Here is a 24,205-nt window from a genome sequence, read left to right as displayed (position 1 = left end):
TGGGGCACTAGCTACATGCAGAGGCCTTGTTTACCAACTCACAGCTCTCTGGTATGTCTAGAGGCTGAGAAATAAACACTTAAAGATGCAAAAAACGCTGGTGAGGCTTTTTATAGCCCAAATTCTGAAAATTTCAGACCCCCACAACTCAGAAACTATTTGAGCTACAGGCCTACAATTTAGCATAGAAAGTACTTTTGTGACTGTCTAATGGCATGCACATTTAGGACTAATTTGAAGATGGTGCAGCAACACCCCCAAGGAATATCTGGTCATTTCACCTGGAATGACCCTATACTCTGTTGAACTCACTCGCTCCCTTAAAAATCTGGACTGTATCACTCCCTCTGCTCCCTGGTTTACACCCCAACTCCGTCTCCTCAAAGGTAAAGGTTGACAGCTGCAGCGACTCTACAATAAAACCGGTCTAACTATTCATAAAGAAATCTATCACCATGTTACGCACCCGTCTAGGGGGAAGGTGTGTAGCATAGTCCTTGATAAAAAATATATATATATTTTCCCAGTCCCCAAAACAATTAACAGGGTCTAAGAAAAATACAAAAAAAGTTTATTTACAATTTTTTACAAATAAAAGAGGCCACCACATGGGCTATTCATTCAGGCAACAAAAGAACGGGATACAAACGAAAGAGGCAGTTTACACACTCAAAAAAAAAAAACTATCCTAAAAAACCACAACTACTACAAAAGGAAACCTAGGTCTAACAAACAAAAAAAACAACACTAGCTTAACCGAACAAAAACACAGGCAGCACGCAAATTGGTTTGGGAAAAAAACACGCGAAAAAGGGTGCTGCTGTCAGAGTGGCTCTTCCATCACTGTCAGAGACTGTATATAAAGATGGACGTAGCATCTGGCTCCAGAGTTGAAGCCAACCCAGAAGTGTCAAAACCTTGCAATATCCCGCGGTCCGCTAGGGTTGGCTCCAAAAAGCTTTTTCTCCATAGACCCCAATTCATTTTTGGAAAAATAAAATTTGATAGACTGATGTTCTACAGCTCAGGATTTTTTTCCCGTTAGTTTTCATGGTCAAAATGAGAGATCAGGTGGCCGATCTTAAAATAAATCAATACTGAATTTTAAATAAATCGTTAAAGTTGGTGGAGCCAGGGGGCGTGGCTATACTTGATTGACAGTCCCATAGACTGGTCCTGCCCCGAGTTGCTCTCCGGTCCAGCCTGTTTGATGACGCTTTTTACGTCACTGGCTCCAAAAAATCCAAAATGGCGACCAGGAAGTAGCGAAATCCGGGCTTCATTTTCTCGGCATTGAAACCAACGGCTGACGTCACGGTTAGTTCACGCCTGAGCACTGTAGGCTGCCAAGATTTAAAATGGTGAACAGCCAATCAGCACTGGGTCCACCCTGCCACAAATTACAGCTCCTGCACAACACAAAGATCTAAACTCACTCCTACCCAGTCCCAGACAACAAAACAACCCCAAAATACAAACACAATAATAAAACACTCCAGAAATACGGCCACAGCTGTAACACACCACCACATTCTTTATTATAAAGACACAATCCCTACAGGCAAATCTCAGTATTATGCAGGTCTCATCAGTGCAGGTGATGGGAACACTCACGCTTTGTTTTCTCTAAATAACAACTCCCTGCACCCACCAGACTCTTTTCCCCTCACACTTCTACTCCGCCAACAGTTGTAATACGCTCATGAACTTTTCATTGCAAAAACTGATAATATCCACCAGCAACTGACCTCTCACACCCCCTGCAGTTCACTCCCTCCTGCTCCCCTAGCTCCCTCTTGTCAGGCACTCTCAAGTTTCCACCTTCCCTCTTCTGCTGACATATCTGATCTCAACAGGAAATCTAAAACATCCACCTGTCAACTTGACCCCCTCCCCACACAATTGGTCAAAACTTGTCATCTCCATGTCACCGCCATCATCCACTCCTTCCACACCTCTGGTTCTGTCCCATCACCTCTCAGATTTGCTGCACTCACTCCAACTCTCAAGGAATCTGGTTCAGACCCCGACAACTTCAATAACCTTCACCCTATTTCCAACTTGCCATTCCTCGCAAAAATCCTAGAGAAAACAGTTGCATCCCAAATCCACTCCCACCTCTCCAACAACAACCTCTATGAACAATTCCAGTCTGTTTTCCCTCCCCTCCCCACCACAGCACAGAAACAGCTCTACTTAAAATAACCAACTACCTTCTGATGGCAGTAGACTCTGGACTCTTATCATCCTCATCCTTCTCGACCTGAGTGCAGCTTTTGACACCATCTCCCATTCCATCTTCCTCCATAGACTGACATCCATTGATTTATCATACACACCCTTGGCCTGGTTCATATCGTATCTCTCTGGCCGCACTCAGTTCATTCAGTTAATAGATCCCAGCCATCTCCCCTCTCCTCCGGTGTTCCCCAAGGCTCTGTTCTCAGTCCCATGCTTTTCATTATTTATCTTCTCCGTCTCAGCCATATATTTCGGAAATATAACATACAGTTTTACTCCTGTGCAGATGACACCTTGCTCTACCTCTCAACCAACCCCACTTCCACCCTCCCTCCCACCTCCCTCTGTGTCTGCCTACAGGAAATCAAATCTTGGTTCTCCAACTTTCTCAAACTCAACAGTGGCAAAATTGTGGTTCTCCTCATTGGTTCTAAATCCGTTCTTGCAAAAACTATCAGTTTTACCATTGACAACTCCTCTTTCTCTCCCTCCCTGCAGGTCAAGAGTCTGGGTATCATCCTCGACGGCACTCTGTCATTCCAAATTGACATCAATAACATCACTCGATCTGCATATATCCATTGTCGTAACATCAACTGCCTCCGTTCGTCCCTCACCCGTGTCAGCACCGCCATCCTGGTCCACTATCTGATCACCTCCTGTCTGGACTTTTGCAATTCCCTTCTCTCTGGTCTTCCCCTCAAGTGCAGCAGCCTGGATCATCACTAGGACACCTAGTCTCCACCACATCACCCCGGTTCTCCAACAACTTCACTGGTTCCCAATCACACACCGCATTACAAAACCATACTCCTAACCTTGAAGGCCCTCCATAACCTCCCCCCTCTGTACTTCACTGATCTCCAACACAAACACACCCAACAGTACTCTCTGATCATCTTCCATCCCTGGACATTTTCAAATCCCATCTTAAAACCCACCTGTTCAAACAAGCATACCCACTTTGACTTCCCTTCCTTTTTTTCCTCCTCTGTTGTTTTAAAACTGCTAAGTTTAATTCTTTTAATTTTTTTTTACATCTTTAAGTTTTATATTGTTAATTTGAATGTGTTTTAACTGTTTCTACGGTGTCCTTGGGTGCTCTGAAAGGCATCTATAAATTAAATGTATTATCATTATTATTATTAGATGTGGACCACTTAATTTTTTTTAAAGACCACAAGCCAAGGATCCCTCACAAGCTAGTCTCTGCTCCTGCCACTGCTGCCCCAGCGACAGCCCTCACAGCCGCCATACCTGCCCCAGCTGCCCCAGCATCAGCCCCTGCAGCAGCCGCACCTGCCACACCTGCCCCTGAAGGTTTACAGTTCAATGTAATGCATAGACTGACTGTTGAAGACGTTTGGTATGGTTTTTTGTTTTTTATATCTCAAGCTAACACAAATGCTTTCTTCTCTTTTCATGTTTTAGTTGGATCCAATAGTGCACAAGTTGCTTCTTGGAATCATAAATGAAAATCAGCATTGGCTGTTGATGGTAAATTTATAATGTGACTGCATACTGTGTACATAGTATTTTGCAAATAATTGTTATAGTGGGCAGTTTTATTTCTGCTATTTATAATAATGCACATACTGTTTTATACCTTTCCTTTTTTAATTATTATTGCTTGCTAAAGGTCTATTCTACTCTACTCTATTCTATCACTATGAGCGGTGATGTTTTACACAATGTAGTATGGGCAAAAGGGCAGTAAGGGCTGCTTCACTGCAAAATTTCTGTTGTATATCAAAATCAGAAATGCTTTATTGATCCCTGAGGGAAAATTGGTTGTGTTACAGCTCCTCCTATTCAAAAGTGTTAAAGTATATTCAGAAGTACAAAATATAAGAATTAGCAAGTATCAAATATAAACAGAGGTAAAAAATATAAGACAAAGGTGTTAAAAAAGTAAAATTTTACTTTATACTAGGTTATAAATGTACATAGTGTAAAAAAAATAATGACATAAATTACACGTTATTGCCCAGAGGTGAATATTACACGTTGCACATTATTTGCACAGTTCAAATGAATGAATTACAACTGCAGGTGAAACAAAATATAAACCAGGAATATATAACAGCGGACCTGTTTAGATGTGTAGCAAAACAAAGAACATCAGTTAACCATTATGTGCAGACCAAAGCTACGGCTTTTCATTTTAAAGATGGACTATAACTTCGGCAGTTATATACCATGCTGTATATAACTGGACAACATTTAGTAGCATTAAACTAGTAAGGCTCTGACCAGTGGCGTGCACAGATAGACACCAGGTGGTGCTAGAGCACTTGCCCCTTGTCCTCAGTATCAAGCATGACATTAAGCTGCCTTTCTTAATCTAACGCGTCAAAGTTGGTCTATAATGTTGGAGCTCTATGTGCTCCTGTAGACTAAAGCCATGCAAACAGAGACTTTTATGATCTCTGCACTTTCACCGTGGACTCACCTATGTTCTAAAAGGTGGAGAACAATTTCATCTGCATTGTATATCTTTACAATGTACATAAATTGTTTGTATTTCCATGTAGGTCATCGTCCACTAGAGGACGGGGCTCTCAGATCCATTTTGGGAATCCCTCTCCCAAATGAAAAAATGAAAGGTGTTAACAAGGTAAATAATGCTATATTTTTAAATATCTGATAATTTTGCATAGCACATATTTCCAATAGAATTTTAAAACATGTTAAACAATATATCCAGACTGGCACTCTCACCCACCCAATCCAAAAGGACTGTACACCATGAGGGGTCTTCATCTTAAAGGTAAGTGTCACATTGGTCCTTGGATAATGCTCCTAAATCAGTCATTAACACCATGTGTTTTTTGATAAAGTATTCTTCAGCATGAATTATGATGAATAAACCAATATTTATGGCTGTGTGAACCCTCTGTATTACTACATTTTTTATGCTGTACAATGAAAACTACAGCGCTTTTTAAAAATAATTTTCTAATTTCTATTTTCAGTTTGTTGAGAGCATTATTAAGGGCGAGAAAGAAATCAAGTTCAAAATGTCAGTGGAAGACCTGGAAAGGCATCGTTTTGAGATCGCTCAAACGCTGCTACTAAGGACTGGCATGTTCACGGTTGTTTTTGAAAATTCTCAAATTTTCATATGAATTTTGTTGTGAGTGAAGTAAAGTGAGCATTTTGAAAGGCTGATCCAGAATAAAATTATAGCTCATCCCTTGAAATGTTACCGAGACATTTGTTAAATGGATACACATTGTATCAATACACTTAGTATTAACAAGCTATTGATATCCAACTGTGAAATGCTGTTTACTGGAAAATATGTTCCTAAATACACCTTCTAAGTTTTTTAAAAAAAGTTTTAAATAGATAACCTGAGTCAGCGCTGTCACTTTTTTTGGGAGGAAGATTGTGACGAGCCTCATGAGCCATATTGAGTAACACTGTTAAATTATCTAATAAATGCTAGTAGTAATCATAATAGTAGTGGTCTTCAGTCATATGGGTTCTGTAAAGCGTCTCGAGACAATCTGACCTGTAATTGTCGCTATATAAATAAAAATGAAAATTGAATTGAATTAAGTTATTGATATTTTAAGTATAATCACAGTCCAGTACTTATAAGGTAAATACAATAATATATGTTTTATATTTCAGATTGGCTGTGATAGCTTTCCCTGGTGGTACCACCCCTCCTGTGTCAAACGGCCACATGTGGATGATCAGTTTATTAGCCTGTGTTTATTGTGTAAATAGTTTGAACGGGAATATGTTTGGTTTTGTTTTCACAAAAGAAAAACAAAACTTTCACCAAGATAGCTTTCTTTCATTTGGAGTATGATTGGTCCACTGACTTCTGACAGCCACCATATACACAAGACTTTATACAATAGTAGCAAGGTGCAGATATACCTGCTGTGAGTATTTGGTGGTTGTCACTTGCAATACTACTATAAAGGGGAATGAGATTTTGTTAACTGACCCAACAAAATCTGACTCCCCCACATCTTCACGCTGTAATGATGAGATACTGAATACTGTATACAACAATAGCAGAGGTCCAGATATGTCCACTGAGAACATTTGGTGGTTGTCACTTCTTGCAATACTAATATAATGGACTCAGAAAAAAAATCTGACTCCCCCTACAGCTTCTCCCCTTGTAATGATTAGATAACTTTATACAACAGTAGCAGAGGTCCAGATAGTCCTGCTGAGAAAACATGGAGGGTGTCAGATTCTGTTACATATCAAACAACCTGCACGGTTAACTCAACCTACACATTTCTGTTGATGTCATAGTTTTGAAATAGTCATTCTGCGCTTAATCTGCCACACTGTGATCACTTTAGCACCTTATTCTATTATTCTATTTTTATAGACTTTAATTTACTACATTTTAAACTTGTAATTTGGTGTTTATGCTGCTGAAACAAAAATAATTTCCTCGGATTCATAAAGCATTTCTATTCTATTGTTAACTGGCCCAACAATAATAATAAAACAGGGAGATTCTTTGTTCCACTTGGGTGAGTTCAAGAATGAAAAAAATCATGAAAACTTTCATCTTTGAGTTCTTATTAACATAAAAACTGATAATGCAGTCAACTACAGATATTGTCTGAACCAAAAGCAGCTTCATGTCACAATGATACAAAAGATACAAGGAAAACAAAAGTTACTTTTGTTCATAATTGACAGAGCAGATATGGCAAGTTGTACAATATTTTTCTGCCCTGTTTTTCCTTTTCCTCAAGACAGATGTGCTCCTCAGGGTGCAGCAGCCCGAGCTGCCATTGGCAGGGCCGCTCAAATGAAATTACATTGTATATGAAAGTGTGCAATGACAATAAAGGTTTGATTGATTGATTGACTGAATATTGGAGATTCTGAATTGTCAGATAAGCAAATGCAGAAAAAAATTAAAGTGTATAATGTTCAATAGTTCCTGAGATGTTGTTGTTCTAACAGCATCAAAGTTAAATGTGCAAAAACCCTGTTGAAAGGAGGCTGAAGGAAATTCGCTTTCTCATTAAATGTGAAGGAAAGCGTTTGATGTATTGAGCTAAAACTTAACAGATACCTGTTAAAATATTCAAAGTTTATGAGAAAAAAGGAGCTGTGGAGGTCAGTTTAAATGAAACACCAGAAGTAAAATTTAATGATAAAGCATTTAAAACAAACAAGATGATACTTAGCAGTGCATAAACTACAAATTTCTTTTTCATTTCATTTTTAAAGATGGTCATTTTCCTTTATGAACAGTGTTGCAAAACAGTATAATTATGATGTAGTCCTGCTCCACAAGAGAGGCAAAAAAAAATATGTGTAGCATTCAAGAAAACAGACAAATTCTGACGGTACATTGTGTTCACATGACCCTCTCTAGGACAAAAGTCCAGTTTTCATATTTTATTCCAAGAATATCCAGTGGTATCCTCCATATCTGCAGAGAAATCTGACCCTTTCCTTCAATATAGTGTGCATTTTTTTCCAGAGTAACAACCTCAGAAATGAGAGACAAATTTTGGGTCATCACCGACCCACTTCACCATGATGGCTTTTCTTGCCAAAATGATGAGTGATTGAATCATGACGTCATGTTGTTTTGGGGATGCAGGAACAATCCCAGCAGACCCAAAAGAGGGTTTGCTGGCATCTGCTGAGCTATTGCCACACTGATGCTTTCACATACTGTCCTCCAAAATGAGTTGATTTTGTTGCATTCCCACAAGCAGTGCAGACCAGTACTAGCATGAGACTTACATTTAGGGCAGTATGGTGAAACTCCTGATTTGTACTTACTAAAAACAGATGGAGAAACACAAATATCATGCAGAATATTGTACTGTACGTCTTTATGTTTGTTGCATATTGAAATCTTGGAGGGTAGCTGGAGAATCACATCCCATATATCATTATCACTCCAACATCTGAGCAGATTATATGTTAATGCATAGGCTTGTTAGAGTTCAAACTTACTAGCTCAGAGTAGAACTCAGATATTAAAACACCTCTGTTCTTTGTGGTCTACAAAGACCATCTTTAGTGGGTGTAGTTCTCTGGAGAGTTCCAACGACTTGCTTTTTTTATACAAAGGTTCTACCCTGTAAGTATTTAAAGACATCCTTGTTCAATATTGTTCTTAAATAGCTTCCTCTATTCCATCCATGTCCACAGGACATTACTTATCAAATGGTTGTTCTTGAGACAGAGGAAGTTCCTTCTCACATCTATCAGGCAAGTTAACAAGGGAGATCTACCAATCACTGATTCCAGCTCAATCCAGGTGGAGTCTGAGTGCTCATTTATCCATGAAGAGATAATTCTAGCTTGTGTAGATAATACATAGTATTCCACATTTGGTACACCCCACTCACCCTGATCTACAGGTAGCTGCAGAGGCTCTAGTTTAACTTTAGGTTTAGTGCCAGCCCAAATGAAGTCGGTCACTGCTTTGTTATAAATTTTAATGTCATTGAGGGGACAGTATTTTTGGTAGGATTGCCATCTTAATCAGGTTGATTCTGCCAAGGAATGAAATACAAAGGCTCTTCCATCTTGCTAAGGCTTCTTTAAGATTGCTTATCAAGCCATGGATATTTTCTGCCTATGATTAACTGATTTTAGGGGAAACCTTAACCTCCAAATAATTAAATCCAGAAGGAGCCCTGCAAAAGGTTTAACATTAACCAGGTCAATGCTTCCTCCATTATCCAAGATCATAATTTCTGATTTGTCAAAGTCAATTATATGTCCCAATTTTAAGCCAAATTCTGCTATACACTCAGGTAAAGCCACGAGAGAGTCAATGAGGTTAGTTAATGTTACAAGGATATCCTCAATCCACCGCTTTATCCTTACTAGGGTCATGGGGGGTGCTGGAGTCTATCCCAGTTGACTCAGGTGAAGGCAGGGGACACCCTGGACAGGTCACCAGTCTGTCACAGGGCTACATATACAGACACACAATCACACTCACATTCACACCTACGGACAATTTAGAGTAACCAATTAACCTCAGCATGTTTTTGGACTGTGGGAGGAAGCCGGAGTACCCGGAGAAAACCCACGCATGTACAGGGAGAACATGCAAACTCCATGCAGAAAGATCCCAGGCCGGGATTTGAACCGGGATCTTCTTACTGAAAGGAGAACATGCTAACCACTACTCCACTGTGCAGCCAAGGATATCATCCACATACAAAACTTTTTGTTTGTACTAATCATTACACCTTTAATATTTGTATTTTGCCTCATAGCCAGTGCTACAGGTTCTATAGTAAGATCAAATAGAAAGAGGGGGGATGTGGGGTGCCTTATGCTGTGCCTCTTGTGAGTCTAAAAGGAGCAGATAACAGACCATTAGTTACAACTGAGGCTGTAGGTGATTTATATTGGAGTTTAATCCATCTGAGCCCAAACCAAAAATTTCTTATTGCTTCAAATAAGTACTCCAGTTCTATTCTATCAAATGCCCTGTCAGCATCCATAGACACAACAGACCATGGTATTTGGTTAAAATTCAAATGATAAGCAATACTAAGGAGACGTCTTGTGTTATAATGGAGTGTCGGTCCTTGATAAAACCTGTCTGGTCTGCATTCACTATAGAGGCCATGACCTGCTCAAGTCTTAGAGCCAGTATCTTGGATAGTATCTTATCCAATCCCAGAAGACTAATTGGTCAATAGAAAGCGCATATTCTGGGTCCCTATTTTTCTTTAAAAATGATATTACATTGGCTCTGTACATGGATTCTAGGAGCTTGGAGTCTTTAAAAGATTTATTAAAGACCCTTAATAGAATGTTTTCTTTTTGTTCCCTGCATGGTGATGAAGCTCAAACCAGGATTTTCAGCTTGCTCACTACAGCAGTACACTGAAGTATAGAGAAAGTGAGTAGCCCAGATTTAATACTAACTTTTCTCAACAGAGTCTTTCTCTTTGTCGCCCATAAAGCTTTGACTGGTGGCAAACACACAACAATTGTTCTATGAACAGTCTCTGCCATCTCAGCTGCTGAAGCCTGGAACTCCTTTAGAGGAGTCGTAGGTGTCTTGGTGGCCTCCTTTGCTAATCTCTTTCTTGGAACTCCTTCAGAGGAATCACCGGTGTCTTGGTGGCCTCTCTCACTAGTCTCTTGATAACTCACTACTTGTTTAAAAGCAATAAAAGTTGAAAAATTTCTAAGGGAGGTGAATACCCTTTATAGGCAGTGTACTTTCTGATCTTCATTTTTACTTTGTAGTAAAAATTAAGAAACCTCAGCAGAAAACACAAATAGAGATGATTAAATTATGACGAATGTAGTACAACCTTCACGAAGACACTAAACAAGTGATTAAACCTGAATTCTGTGGAGCCTGATCTCAAGGACTTTTAGTTTGTGGGCAACTTCATGAACTTTGGCTGAACCCGGCATGGGGAGATCTTCTTGGCAGGAGTTCAGTCTGTGTCCAGTGTGCGTACGCTGGTGCCGTTGTAGGGTTCCTTCCTGGTTGGACATTCGCCCACACTGGTCACAACCATACTGTTCACCATTGACAGAGTGCTGACAAGTCTGCGAGTTTAGTCCATCTGTGCCGCTCTCCTTTGAAAACAAACAGAGTTAAACAAGGTTTTCTGCAGCACTGAAGAATACATGCCTTGCCTGAAAGGAGAGCAGCACTGTCAAGATCTGAAAACACTTTAACCTGTTGTAATTTAACATTCAGTTGTCTGAGCTGATGTCTGGATAAAGTACTTTGGCTCCAGTCCAAGGTGAGCCAAATACTTCGAATTTGCTGATATATCCCTCAATATTACACACATGAGCTATTGCAGATGAGCTGCAATACACAGTTGCACCACAGAGTGGAGCTTCTTACCACACCCTCAAGACCAATCTGTGTTGGAAAGCAGAGTATTGCTGAACCTTATCTAGTCAAGGAGCACTGACAGAGACTTATATGAGGTTTATTTACATGAGGCTAGCAAATATCTGATAAATTAAGCTAGGTTTGTATTAGATAAACATCCAACATCCCAGCAGAATATTTAACACTGATGTGATGTCTTTTCACATTTATGTGGTAAACAAAAATGTTGAGAAAATGTTTGCGCTAATGCTGATCACATCAGAATTTCCAATCTTACCTACATCCTCAGATTAAATTGGACCAGATCTCTGTGTCAATACTAGTACAGGTTAGACTGAATGACAGCTGGTAATGTGTTAACATACGCTACCAATCAAAAGTTTGGACACACCTTCTCATTTATTGGTTTTCTTTATTTTCATGACTGTACATTGTAGATTCTTGCTAAAGGCATTAAAACTATGAATGAACACCTATGGAATTATGCAGTAAACAAAAAAGTCTGAAATAAGTCAAAACATGTTTTCCTTTCAGATTTTTCAAAATAACTACCTTTTGCTTTGAGTACTCCTTTGCACACTCTCGGCATTCTATCAATGAGCAGTGTGAGGTAGTCACTTGAAATACTTTTCCAACAGTCTTGAAGGAGTTCCCAGAGATGCTGATCCCTTGCTGGTCCTTTTGCCTACACTCTGTGGTCCATCTCATCCCAAACCATCTCAACTAGGTTTAAGTCAGAGGACTGTGGAGGCCAGGTCATCTGAAGCATCACTCCATCACTCTCCTTCTCGATAAAATAGCCCTTACAAAGCCAGGAGGTATGTTTGGGGTCATTGTCCTGTTGAAAAATAAATGATGGTCCAACAAAACGCAAAGTGGATGGGATGGCATGTCGCTGCAGGACGCCGTGGTAGCAATGCTGGTTCAGTGTGCCTTTAATTTCGAATAAATCCCCAACAGTGTCACCAGCAAAGCACCCCACACCATCACACCTCCTCCTCCGTGCTTCACGATGGGAACCATGCATGTAGAGACCATCCGTTCACTTTTTCGGCGTCACACGACGACACAGTGGGTGGAACCAAAGATTTAAATTTTAGACAGGTCTAATGTCTATTCCTTGTGTTTCTTGGCCCAAACAAATCTCTTCTGCTTGTTGCTTTTTCCTAGTTGTGGTTTCTTCACAGCTACTTGACTATAAAGGCCTGATTTGCACAGTCTCTTTTGAATAGTTGATATACAGACATGTCTACTACTAGAACTCTGTGTGGCATTTATCTGGGGTCTGAGATGCTACCAACTTGCGTTTTCTGAGGCTGGTGACTCGGATGAACTTATCTTCAGCAGCTGAGATGACTCTTGGTCTTGGTCTTCCTTTCCTGATTTATATTAATATTAATATTGAATTCCTTACCTTTCTTTACTTTGCTCATTGACTCTTGCCTTAATATGGATTCTAACAGTTGTCAAACAGGGATGTCGACTGTTTACCAACCTGACCTCTGCACAACACAACTGATAGTCCCTACTCCTTTAAGAAGGCAAGAAATTTCACAAATTATCCTTGACAGGCACATCTGTGAAATGAAAACCATTTCAGTAGGCCAAGGGTTTGCAAAGCTGTCACCAAAGCATAGGATGGCTACTCTGAGGAATAAAAAATATAAAACATATTTAGAGTTATTTCACAATTGTTTGTTTGCTGCATAATTGCATATATCTTGGTTCATAGTTTTGATGTTTTCAGAATGTAACTACAATGTAGAAAGCAGTAAAAATGCAAAAAAAAAACATTGAATAAGAAGGTGTGTTCAAACATTTGACTGGTAGTGTAAATCAACTGACCACAGTTGTTCAAAACAGTTCGACACGAAATTTCACAGCAAGATCCAAAATACCAAATGCAGAGTTGTGTGAACACAACTACTGACACCACTCGTTACATACCTCAGTGTGACGCTGCTTGAATGTTCTCTTTCTGGTATGGATCTGCTGGTGTGTTTTCAGGGAACCCGAAGTTCTAAAAGTCTGATTACACTTGTCACATCTGTAAGGTCTCTCCCCAGTGTGGAGACGTTGGTGAGCTTTTAGTTGGGCAATGTAGTTGAAACCTTTCCCACAATGGTCACAGTGGTACGGTTTAATCCCTGTGTGGGCAACTTCGTGGGCTTTTAACTGTGCAAACTGTACAAATGGTTTGCCACAGTGATCGCATCTGTACACATCATGTCCAGTGTGGATGCGGTGGTGAGATTTTAGTCCCTGTTGGTGCTTGAAAGATTTTTCACAGGAGTCACAGTGGTATCGCTTTCGATCAGAGTGGGGGCATTGATGGATCAATAGCTGTTCATTTTGAGGAAAGGATTTCACACACTGATGACAGCTGAATGGTTTAATTCCACTGTGGATGACTTGATGAGACTTTAAATGACCCAGTCGAGTAAAAGTCTTCCCACAGTCACCACAGATAAACGGTCTAACTCCACTGTGGGTAAGTTGATGCGTTTTTAAATGACCTATCTGAGAAAAACTCTTCCCACACTGATCACAGCTGAATGGTCTAACTCCACTATGGATGAGTTGATGTCTTGTTAATGAATGCTTGTCATTAAAAGTGGTCCCACACTGATCACAACTGAATGGTTTAGCTCCACTGTGACTAAGTTGATGGGTTTTTAGGTAACTCATTCGAGTAAAAGTCTTCGAACACTGATCACAGCTGAATGGTTTAACTCCACTGTGAATGAGTTCATGTCTTGCTAAGTCACCAATCTGAGTAAAAGTCTTCTCGCACTGATCACATCTGAATGGTTTAACTCCACTGTGAATGAGTTGGTGTCTTGTTAACTTACTCTTGTCAGTAAATGTCTTCTCACACTGATCACATCTGAATGGTCTAACTCCACTGTGAATTAGTTGGTGTCTTGTTAACTTACTCTTGTCAGTAAATGTCTTCTCACACTGATCACAACTGAACGGTTTGTCCACAGTGTGAATACGTAGGTGAATTCTTAGATTACTTTCGGTGATAAAAGTCTTGCCACATTGCTCACAACTGAATGATTCATCTCTGTTTGTCATCACTGGGGAACTCTCCTTATCCTCCTCAGAGGTCCAACATCTTGACTTCATTGTTTTTTTTCATGTTTCTGTAGCAACAGACAAAGACACAAACAGAGACAGTAATTGAAATGCAATCCTGAAAAAATGCAACCTAAAAGTCTCAATTACATGTGGTTGGACGTAAGGTTGAAACAAGATTACGAATCTGCAGACATATTAGCCACTCTGTGATGAGAAACATAGAAATGTGTCGGCATGCTCACAGTGTAAACAAAACACTGTCACTGGTCAATAGTTTTCAAAGTTCTGCATTGTAATTATGGCATACTAGGACAGTAACATTTGCTAAATGCCATGAAACACAAAGGACAGCTGGAACTGTGGGATTGTACCACCACGATCTGTTGACCCCCAGCCTTTTGGTTAAGCTACATTATTGGATCAATGTACAATACATAAAGTATACAACACCCATGTCCAGAGTTGGGTCATGCTGGCAGTAGGGTCATTTAGGATGTCCCTTTCACCACCAACACTTTCCAGTATCTCCAGGGGAGATCAAATGTTCATAACAGGTCAAATGATAAACACAATTTTGCCACTGGATTCTGGTTCTGCCCTGGGGACTCCTCCCAGTTAGACAAGCCACATTAAAAAAAAAAAAAAAACAGGCCCAGAAGGAATCCTGATCAGATGCCCAAACTACCACAGATGACTCCTTTTTGATGAAGTGCAATGGGGCGTGGAGGCAAATATTAGCATTGGTTCCTGTAGTAACGCCCGAAGGGGCGACACGTCGGGCAAATTCACAAGACGAATAATATTTGGATACCGCCGTCACGACCGAATATTCGGGTCCAGCCCTAGTGATATCACTCTTCTTCATAGAGAACTATACTGACAGGTAGAGAGCGGGAAGAGGGTGCTTGGAGGGTTCTTTTTGCAGGGTGCGGTTCTTGGAGATTGGATGATCGTGTGCCAAGAGACACATCTGTGCACCAACTAATGGAGAACTAAGTCTGAACCACAGTTTATCCCCACCTTTAGCCAATCACATTTCAAAATTTGAATTAATATGTTTGTGTTCTGCAACCAGTCACATTTCACTATACTGTATAAAATTCTCAGTTCATGTCAGACTGAATCGTTTTCTCGGAGGCTGTTCCAAACTAGGGCTGCAACTAACGATTATTTTAATAATCGATTAATCGGCCGATTATGTTTTATTTTTATTAATCGATAAATTGGATTTAAAAAAAAAACATTTTTAATTTCCACCTCTTTATTCAGAAACAGAAGATTTGGAATGACAGACCAAATAAGATCATTGTAGTGAAGCCTTTGTTTTCAACCATCGAAAGAGGCCTCATGTCAGTAGTTGGGTTTCCATTACAGTTTTTCGCAAAATAAAAGCCATATTTCTAAAATTTTGACAAAGTATATTTCCCCTTTGAACGGGGTTCCATTGAAGGTTGTTCTGGGCAGAAGCATCGTAACTCTCGTAAAATATCATCCCGCGAGATTTCACTGCAGGAAGATGGACACCCAAAACCTGTTGCAAAACCTGTTATAACACTTTGCATTCCTCTGCGGTTTGCTGTCTAGTATGGCAGTGATGTTTTTCTCAAGAATAATGTCAAGAAATGTCTCGGTCTCCTCTTCTGTCCACACGTACCGCGCCATGTTTACTCCGAGAGAACTGGTCATGTGACCAGGTACTTCATGTCCGGTGACGTATAATTGCAGAAAAAGTGTTTCCATTGCGCTTTTACGATATTTTTCAATATCAAAACGTCTGAAAAACCACCTCATGAGAGCGTAAAAACTTCTTAGCGATATTTTAGTCCTTTTTTGAAATTCAGGTGTTTCCATTACCAGTTTTTTATTGCGCTATTTACATTTTGCGCATATCTAAGAGTAATGGAAACGCAGCTAGAGATGGTCATGGTGAGGATGCTCTCAGTCAGTCAGCTGCTTGCTGTGGTGGACATGATGTCTTTCTCATCATAAAGTCTGTCAATGTAATTCATCCTGCCTCATTCCAACACAGACCAGTGTCTTCATTCAGACTTTGTCAGAAAATTAAAACTTGAGGCTCAATCTTTAAATTATTACCACTATAGTGTGCAAGTTACGTTCATTTGTAACGCATATTCAAACCATGCTTTAGCTGCTGAAAGTGAAATAAAACCTATCTCTCACAGTCACACGCCCCATCTCTGTCATTAATCAGTTAATAAGCTAACCCTAGCATCAGACAAGCTACCAGAGAGACTGATGTTACGTTTCCTCACTTTATAACGGAACAAATGTAGGATAATGCAGTGACTTAAAGTGTGTGTCCACTAGATGACACACATCGCATGTGGCATGATGGTCCGGGTGTGGTGCGTTTCCAGCTGTGATCCGGTGTGTTTACCTGCAGCTCATTTTTATAAAGTAGACTCTTCTACTGTCCTTAAACATCTAAACTAGCCGTCGGTGAACTAAAACCAGGACAGGTTCAGCTGCTGCACAGATTATTTCTCGTCTCAAATACTTTAGAAATACTTTTCCCTGAAGTGTTTTCAAAACAATAGAGAAAGTTTGCGGCCCAGCTGCTGTGTTTATCAGACTCATCTACCGGACCGTCAAGCTGAAAGCGCGGTCACATGACCACGTAGTGTCCCGCTCTGTGAGGGATTGTCCACCTTCCCTCACTGATCAGGTGTAAGCTCCCCACTTACCCCCATTATTTTGTATATTTCTGTATATATTTAGTGTTTGGTATTTCACCACTGCACACACAAGTTACCATATTGATTATTATTACATTACAGTTATTTTCCCCATTATTCTTGTGTAACAGCTAAAGATTGGATCCTTATCTAGTTAGTTGCACATAGAAGTTTACTGGTTGATTTCCAGCTTCCTCATGGGTTTCTCCTTTCTTTGAGGTGATTGGCTGGGGTACTCCATGGAGGCGTGCCCATGTGAGTGCAGTCCAGGTGCTGTTCATCTCCCCTGATTGGACGGAGCCAAGTGGCCTCATGGGAGGGGAGGTTGGGATGGGGAAAACGTATTGTAGTGGGTAAATAAAGTAACTTAAAGGGGTAGTTTAAAGTGTAAATATGAATTTGGAAATTGTAATGTGTTTTGCTAACAATAAATAGGCCTATTTTGTACATAAATTCTAATATATTGTAAATAATTCTGCTGCACTGCTCCTTGGATTCTACCTACCAATGGGACGCAGTGGTTTAAGCTCACCTATACACACGTGGACAAAATTGTTGGTACCCCTCAGTTAAAGAAGGAAAAACCCACAATTCTCACTGAAATCACTTGAAACTCACAAAAGTAACAATAAAAATTTATTGAAAATTAAATAATCAAAATCAGCCATCACTTTTGAATTGTTGATTAACATAATTATTTAAAAAAACAAACTAATGAAATAGGGCTGGACAAAAATGATGGTACCCATAACTTAATATTTTGTTGCACAACCTTTTGAGGCAATCACTGCAATTAAACGATTTCTGTATTTGTCAATGAGCGTTCTGCAGCTGTCAACAGGTATTTTGGCCCACTCCTCATGAGCAAACAGCTCCAGTTGTCTCAGGTTTGATGGGTGTCTTCTCCAAATGGCATGTTTCAGCTCCTTCCACATATGTTCAATGGGATTCAGATCTGGGCTCATAGAAGGCCACTTTAGAATAGTCCAACGCTTTTCTCTCAGCCATTCTTGGGTGTTTTTGGCTGTGTGTTTTGGATGGTTGTCCTGTTGGAAGACCCATGACCTGCGACTGAGACCAAGCTTTCTGACACTAGGCAGCACATTTCTCTCCAGAATGCCTTGATAGTCTTCAGATTTCATCGTACCTTGCACACTTTCAAGACACCCTGTGCCAGATGCAGCAAAGCAGCCCCAAAACATTACTGAGCCTCCTCCATGTTTCACCGTAGGGACAGTGTTCTTTTCTTCGTATGCTTGGTTTTTGAGTCTATGAACATAGAGTTGATGTGCCTTACCAAAAAGCTCCAGTTTGGTCTCATCTGTCCAAAGGACATTCTCCCAGAAGCTTTGTGGCTTGTCAACATGCATTTTTGCAAATTCCAGTCTGGCTTTTTTATGAGTTTTTTCAGCAGTGGTGTCCTCCTTGGTCGTCTCCCATGAAGTCCACTTTGGCTCAAACAACGACGAATGGTGCGATCTGACACTGATGTACCTTGGCCTTGGAGTTCACCTTTAATTTCTTTGGAGGTTGCTCTGGGCTCTTTGGATACAATTCCAACGATCCGTCTCTTCAATTTGTCATCAATTTTCCTCTTGCGGCCACGTCCAGGGAGGTTGGCTACTGTCCCGTGGGTCTTGAACTTCTGAATAATATGAGCCACTGTTGTCACAGGAACTTCAAGCTGTTTAGAGATGGTCTTATAGCCTTTACCTTTAAGATGTTTGTCTATCATTTTTTTTCGGATGTCCTGGGACAATTCTCTCCTTCGCTTTCTGTTGTCCATGTTCAGTGTGGTACACACCTTTTCACCAAACAGCAGGGTGACTACTTGTCTCCCTTTAAATAGGCAGACTGACTGATTATGAGTTTGGAAACACCTGTGATGTCAATTAAATGACACACCTGAGTTAATCATGTCACTCTGGTCAAATAGTTTTCAATCTTTTATAGAGGTACCATCATTTTTGTCCAGGCCTGTTTCATTAGTTTGTTTTTTTAAATAATTATGTTAATCAACAATTCAAAAGTGATGGCTGTTTTTGATTATTTAATTTTCAATAAATTTTTATTTATTGTTACTTTTGTGAGTTTCAAGTGATTTCAGTGAGAATTGTGGGTTTTTCCTTCTTTAACTGAGGGGTACCAACAATTTTGTCCACGTGTGTATATTGGGTGTGAGGGGATTTTGAGGGTGTTCCTGTTCTGTGTGCTGGGGAAATGCTGTCGGACTGCTCTGTGATGTGCTGGTGAATAAATATGAAGACCTGCATCCTCTGCAAGTTTCACTGTATTCTTTCCACCATCTCAGCCGCAATAGCCATCCCGGGCAAGTAAGAGCCTCCTTTACAACCTGACTCTTACACGCTCACATCAGTGTGATTTTCAGATGCGTGCATTCGCATGTAGTGGACACGCAGCATGTCTTTGTTTTGTGAAGCGTGAAATGCTCCCACACTTTTGAGGACTTCTGTCAAACTGTTTTCTCCGTGCTGGTCATGTTTCATTTGTTGAATTTACTTCCTTTTGAAAATACCTGCTCTGCTCTGCCTCCACCTCGCTCTGTTCAACTACCTCTGCAGGTGAAGTAAACGGCTCCACGACATGACGAGTGACGCATGAATCGCGCGACACAATGAATCGATAATGTAATTCGTTGCCAATGCTTTTCATAATCAATTATTATCGATTCGTTATTGCAGCCCTATTCCAAACAGAGAAAGTCCTTGTACAAGGTTCTTTTGAGATGCTGATATACGAAAATAAACAGCTTAATTGGAGAGGAGTAGTTTCTCTTCTACCTTCAAAAACGAACACGGCCAACATAGTCAGTACATTTACATGAGACCTTTTATTCCTCTTTAATTGAGAATAAAAGTTAATTCCGGTTTAAATGCCCTTGTAAACACTTGATTCCGAATTAAAAAGTTAATTCTGAATAAACTTAATTCCAAATAAACTACCTGGTTTATTCCGATTTTAATTCCGAATAAACTAATTCTTGTGTACGTTCTGTTCATGTATACAGTTAATTCCACCAATTCTGGTCATTCTGGCTCCACACGTAGCGATAACGTAGCGACATACACGTTCTGCGACCTTTGTCGAGCTGCTGTTTCAAAAAGAAAAGCAAAAGCAAAGCATGCTTATTAGTAGATATGAAGAGTAGATAGGCCACGCCCCTCTGAGCGGCGTCCCTACGGAGACACTAAGCTCGTGGGGGCAAAGTTTCAGTGTTTTCCATTGATGTGTACGGCACCAAAATTAAAACAAGAAGAATGCCGGCTCATTGAGTTGAACACTACGTCGGACGATCAAGACAAGGAAACTTGGAATAACTTTCCACAGGTGGAAATACCAATTCAATTATCAAACTTCCATAAACAGGCGTTGCTCTCCTGGGGGCTGATCTACAAACGCGGCTTCTTGCCAACCAGATGGAACAACCAACACATACAGCACAGAAACAAAACCATATTTTACTAATCTTGGTTTGATCAGGGAGTATTATGGGTCAATCAGTTAATCGATGAACAAGGACAAATCTTACCGTACAACCAGTTTATTAACAAATACCATCTCACAAACAGAATACACTACAATTTCCAATGCAATACCAATAGAAACTCTGCAGCTCCTGAAAGGTTCCCAATTCCACCCTCTGACTCAGAAAAATGATGCCAAATTCAGTGTTTCCCCTCCTATATAAACGACGAGGCGGGTGGCCTCGCTGCTATAGGCCACCGCCTCATGACAATTCTGCTGACATTGCTGCCTCACAAAAAAATAAAAATAAAAAAATAAAAAAATAAAAGTGCAGCGCAAAACCCGCCGGACCGACGAGACCGTCCGCGGGGGGGTGCGCGGCTGCGGCAGAGACGGCCGATAGTATATATAATTCCTTCCTTCCACCACCCACCCCCACCCCCCGTCAACAACTTTCAGCTGAAAGTGACCCCTCCACCTCACAGCCATTTCAACCCAGGGGAAACACTGAAATTATTCATCCATAACATAGACAGAACAACCAAAGTCTGCTCAAATAAATTCATCAGGAATCTCATTCAACCCTCCAATCGACCGGCAGCCAACTCTTCCTGGAGTTCACTGTACGGGGAAATAAACTGGCTGGTTGGAGAGAAGCTGCTCGTTCACAATAAGGTCAAAGAAATATCAGACAGAATCTGTCACAATGTATATCCGTAAAAAAAACCCTGGAGAGGTTTAAATTAAATATAGACTATAACTGACTTTTGCCAAACAGAACCAGAAACCATCATCCACCTCTTCTATCAATGCTCATACAGTAAAAACCTCTGGAATCATCTACAAAACCTAATCCAGAACAAAACCAGACACAGGATCAGCCTCCAGGAGAGCCACATCCTCTTTTACTTTGAAAATCCCTCCATAACTCACGATCTTTCCCTTTTGTTAGTTTATCATCATGCTGGGTGAATTTCATATTCACAAAACAAAATGGGTAAAGAAAAAAACAAATGGAAAATACTTTGAAAATGAACGTAAACAATACTTTAATACAATAACATCATCATCAAACAGCAAAGACATAAAAATATCAGACTTTTTTATTAAATACTTAAAACTCCCTGATCTAATATAAATGTGTTTATACTATTAATTATTCGTTAATTTCATCCTCTTCTGTTACCATATGGTTGTAATTCTCCCTTTATATGACTCTTTGTGTTTGCACTGTAATATGAATAAGTTGTTGTTTCCATGTTGTGTTATTCTCTATGATCATTTTCAGTTAACACCCTGTATAACCTCTTTGTGTTAAATTTTTTAAAAAGGTTGTTCCTCTGTGTTGTTGGGGAAAGAAATGCCGCGGCAAATGGAGTTTGTTTTCTTCCAGTAAACACGGATACGTCACGTCCACTCCCTGTCCAATCAGAATCCTTTCCAACGCCCAAGCGTTACAGTGGAATTACGGTGTTGTGCAATTTTCACACTCCCCGGAAAAATCTGACTCCCCCCTGACAGGACAGGGTGTAATCACCAAATATTGTTCATATTCCATCAGTGTTCTACACGTGTCAATAAAATATTTGTTCACTGAGAAAACTTTATATCTCCTTATTTAAAATCAGACTCCCCTAAGAATGCAAGATATGGCATCAAAATATGTCTGGTATTTATGTATAAAGTCTTTAATATAAGTATAGTTCTTAAGTATAAAGTCATTTGTTATTGTTGTTATTTTTATTGGGCCAGTAAACAATATAATAGAATTGAATTTCTTTACTTATCCCACACCTGGGAAATTATTTGCTACAACAGCTAAAACACCTAATTACAACAAGTTTAACAAAAAAATTGTAAATTACAGTCTATAAGAACAGAATAATAAAATAAGGGGCTCAATGATCACAGTATGGCAGATTAAGAACAGACAGACTGTTTCAAAACTAGGACTTTAACAGAAATATGCAGGTTGAGTTAACTGTGCAGATTGTATGAGATGAAATAAAATCTGGAGTCAGATTTTGTTGGGTCACTTAACAAAATCTGACTCCCTACTATTTTGGGAATGCAAGAAGTGACAACCTCCAAACTTTCTCAGCGACAACATCTGCACCTCTGCTGCTGCTGTGTGAAGGATCAAGTATGTAGACATCACAGGAGAGAAGTTGTAGGTGTTTTAGATTTTTCCGGGGAGTGTGAAAATTGCACAACAATTGTTAGGGAAAAACGTGCAGTCCATGTAAACCTTAATTCGGAATTAATACTTCCATGTAAACTCGAAGCACAAAGCTTTAATTACGAATGAGTTTATTTCGAATAAAAAACTCCATGTAACCATACCCAGCATGCAGCGGAACAGCACTTTGCAGATAAACTACACTCGTTAATTTAGGGACATCTCCGTTTACTGGGAAAATGATCATCTTCGATTAAATCTCAGAGGCTTTAATACAAATGAAGTTGATCAGAGTGTGAGCTGAAAGTTTTTAGTTCTGACTGAACTGACCTCAGTTCCCACACCAACAAATACAACAAAACGTGAATTGTTTTAAAGAGTTCACGAAGGTGTAGGCGAAAATGTAGAAAGGGTGCAAGTGTGAACCTTACCATAAGATATATGAGAACTTCATGAACCTCCAGGTACCGGAGAAGACCTTGAAGTGTTTGCTGTAAGCGGCTCAGCAGCAGCTCGTACTTCGTCTTTACCGTTTCTCTTCACTGTTCTTGGCACAGATCCACGTCGCTGCTGCTCAGACGCTATCTCACAGTCTTTCAGCTGCTTCTGTCGGCGGCCGCATATTCGTCTTTTCGCTGCTTTCAACAGGTTCCAACAGAGTAAAGAAACAGCTCCGGTAGGACCGTCGAGGCTTTAGTACGTCATCAGCGGCCGACGTCTCTGGGCTCGCTTTAAATAACCCGCGCATGCGCAAAAAGCGATCACTGCACAACTGATATAAATTCAGGAAATCATTTCTGGTCGATCATCTCTGACTGGCCCAACAGTTTGAGTCTACAGAGCTTAAGGCTGCACTTCTAGGGCATTATACAGTCTATGTTCTCGGGCCGCACGTTTAGAGCATTTCTTTAGACAGCGCTACCTACCAATAGATAATCACTGAAGTGCACGACTTAAAGTTTAAAGGATAATTTCACTCAAAATATACTTAGACTTGAAAAGGTTTATTCAAGGATATTCCATTTTCATTTTGGCCCCAGTAAGTTTGTCTACAGTTTGTCAACATGTCATTACACTTTTTGAACAACTAACATTTCAAAAAGAACCAAACATACATAATACTACCATTGGAATCACTACTAATACCAATTTAAAGTACTGAAAAGCAAAAAAACATTTTGACATTACCCATGCCATTTTGAGTAAGAATATCTCAGTAACTACAAATATAACCCTGCTGCTTTTTTGTACAGTGATAGACGACAGATGGAACTGTCTTGTAGAAAAATTTGGGGTCTCTGGTACCTGTCCCACACTGAGATTGTTGCCACCAAAAATAGCCAATTAAAAATCTCTTCCAACTTTGGGAGCTCATATTTTCCAAACTGAGGTACCGAGAAAGCTCCAGTTTGCTAAGTTATCACACAAGTTTGTGTAGAATGGAACCCAGGGGTGTTAGAACACTTCTGTGCAGTATTTCTAGTACTTTTAAGGTCCCAAACTCCACTCGTGAGTAGGTATCTCTTAATGTTTAGCATTTTTAGCAAGCCCCCATGGCCTGCCCCAGAGGAAAATTTTACTGCTCAAAGCTTGCTCTTCTACAGCTCAGGAGACAAATTTGAGATTCTCATGTCAGCCTCATTTTAGTTTCTATTTTGTCTAAAGGTTTCTCATACG

The 24,205-nt window shown here is 40.0% G+C and overlaps 1 protein-coding gene across 1 annotated transcript; it reads right to left on the bottom strand.

The window, feature by feature from the left end:
* Positions 1–550: 550 nt before the first annotated feature.
* On the bottom strand, positions 551–23,235 carry LOC110970022 (zinc finger protein 665-like). Its single transcript, XM_022220227.2, has 3 exons — positions 22,960–23,235; positions 13,031–14,232; positions 551–10,815 (listed from the first exon to the last, which is right to left on the bottom strand). Exons 2-3 carry the CDS (start codon positions 14,213–14,215, stop codon positions 10,567–10,569), a joined length of 1,434 nt encoding a protein of 477 aa, XP_022075919.1. The 5' UTR covers positions 14,216–14,232; positions 22,960–23,235; the 3' UTR covers positions 551–10,566.
* Between the last annotated feature and the right edge of the window lie 970 nt (positions 23,236–24,205).

This window comes from Acanthochromis polyacanthus, chromosome 15 (genome assembly GCF_021347895.1).
Source record: "Acanthochromis polyacanthus isolate Apoly-LR-REF ecotype Palm Island chromosome 15, KAUST_Apoly_ChrSc, whole genome shotgun sequence".
NCBI classification, from domain to species: Eukaryota; Metazoa; Chordata; class Actinopteri; family Pomacentridae; genus Acanthochromis; species Acanthochromis polyacanthus.
The sequence above is the reverse complement of the archived record's forward strand: the minus strand, read 5'-3'. Positions and strand labels throughout refer to the sequence as shown.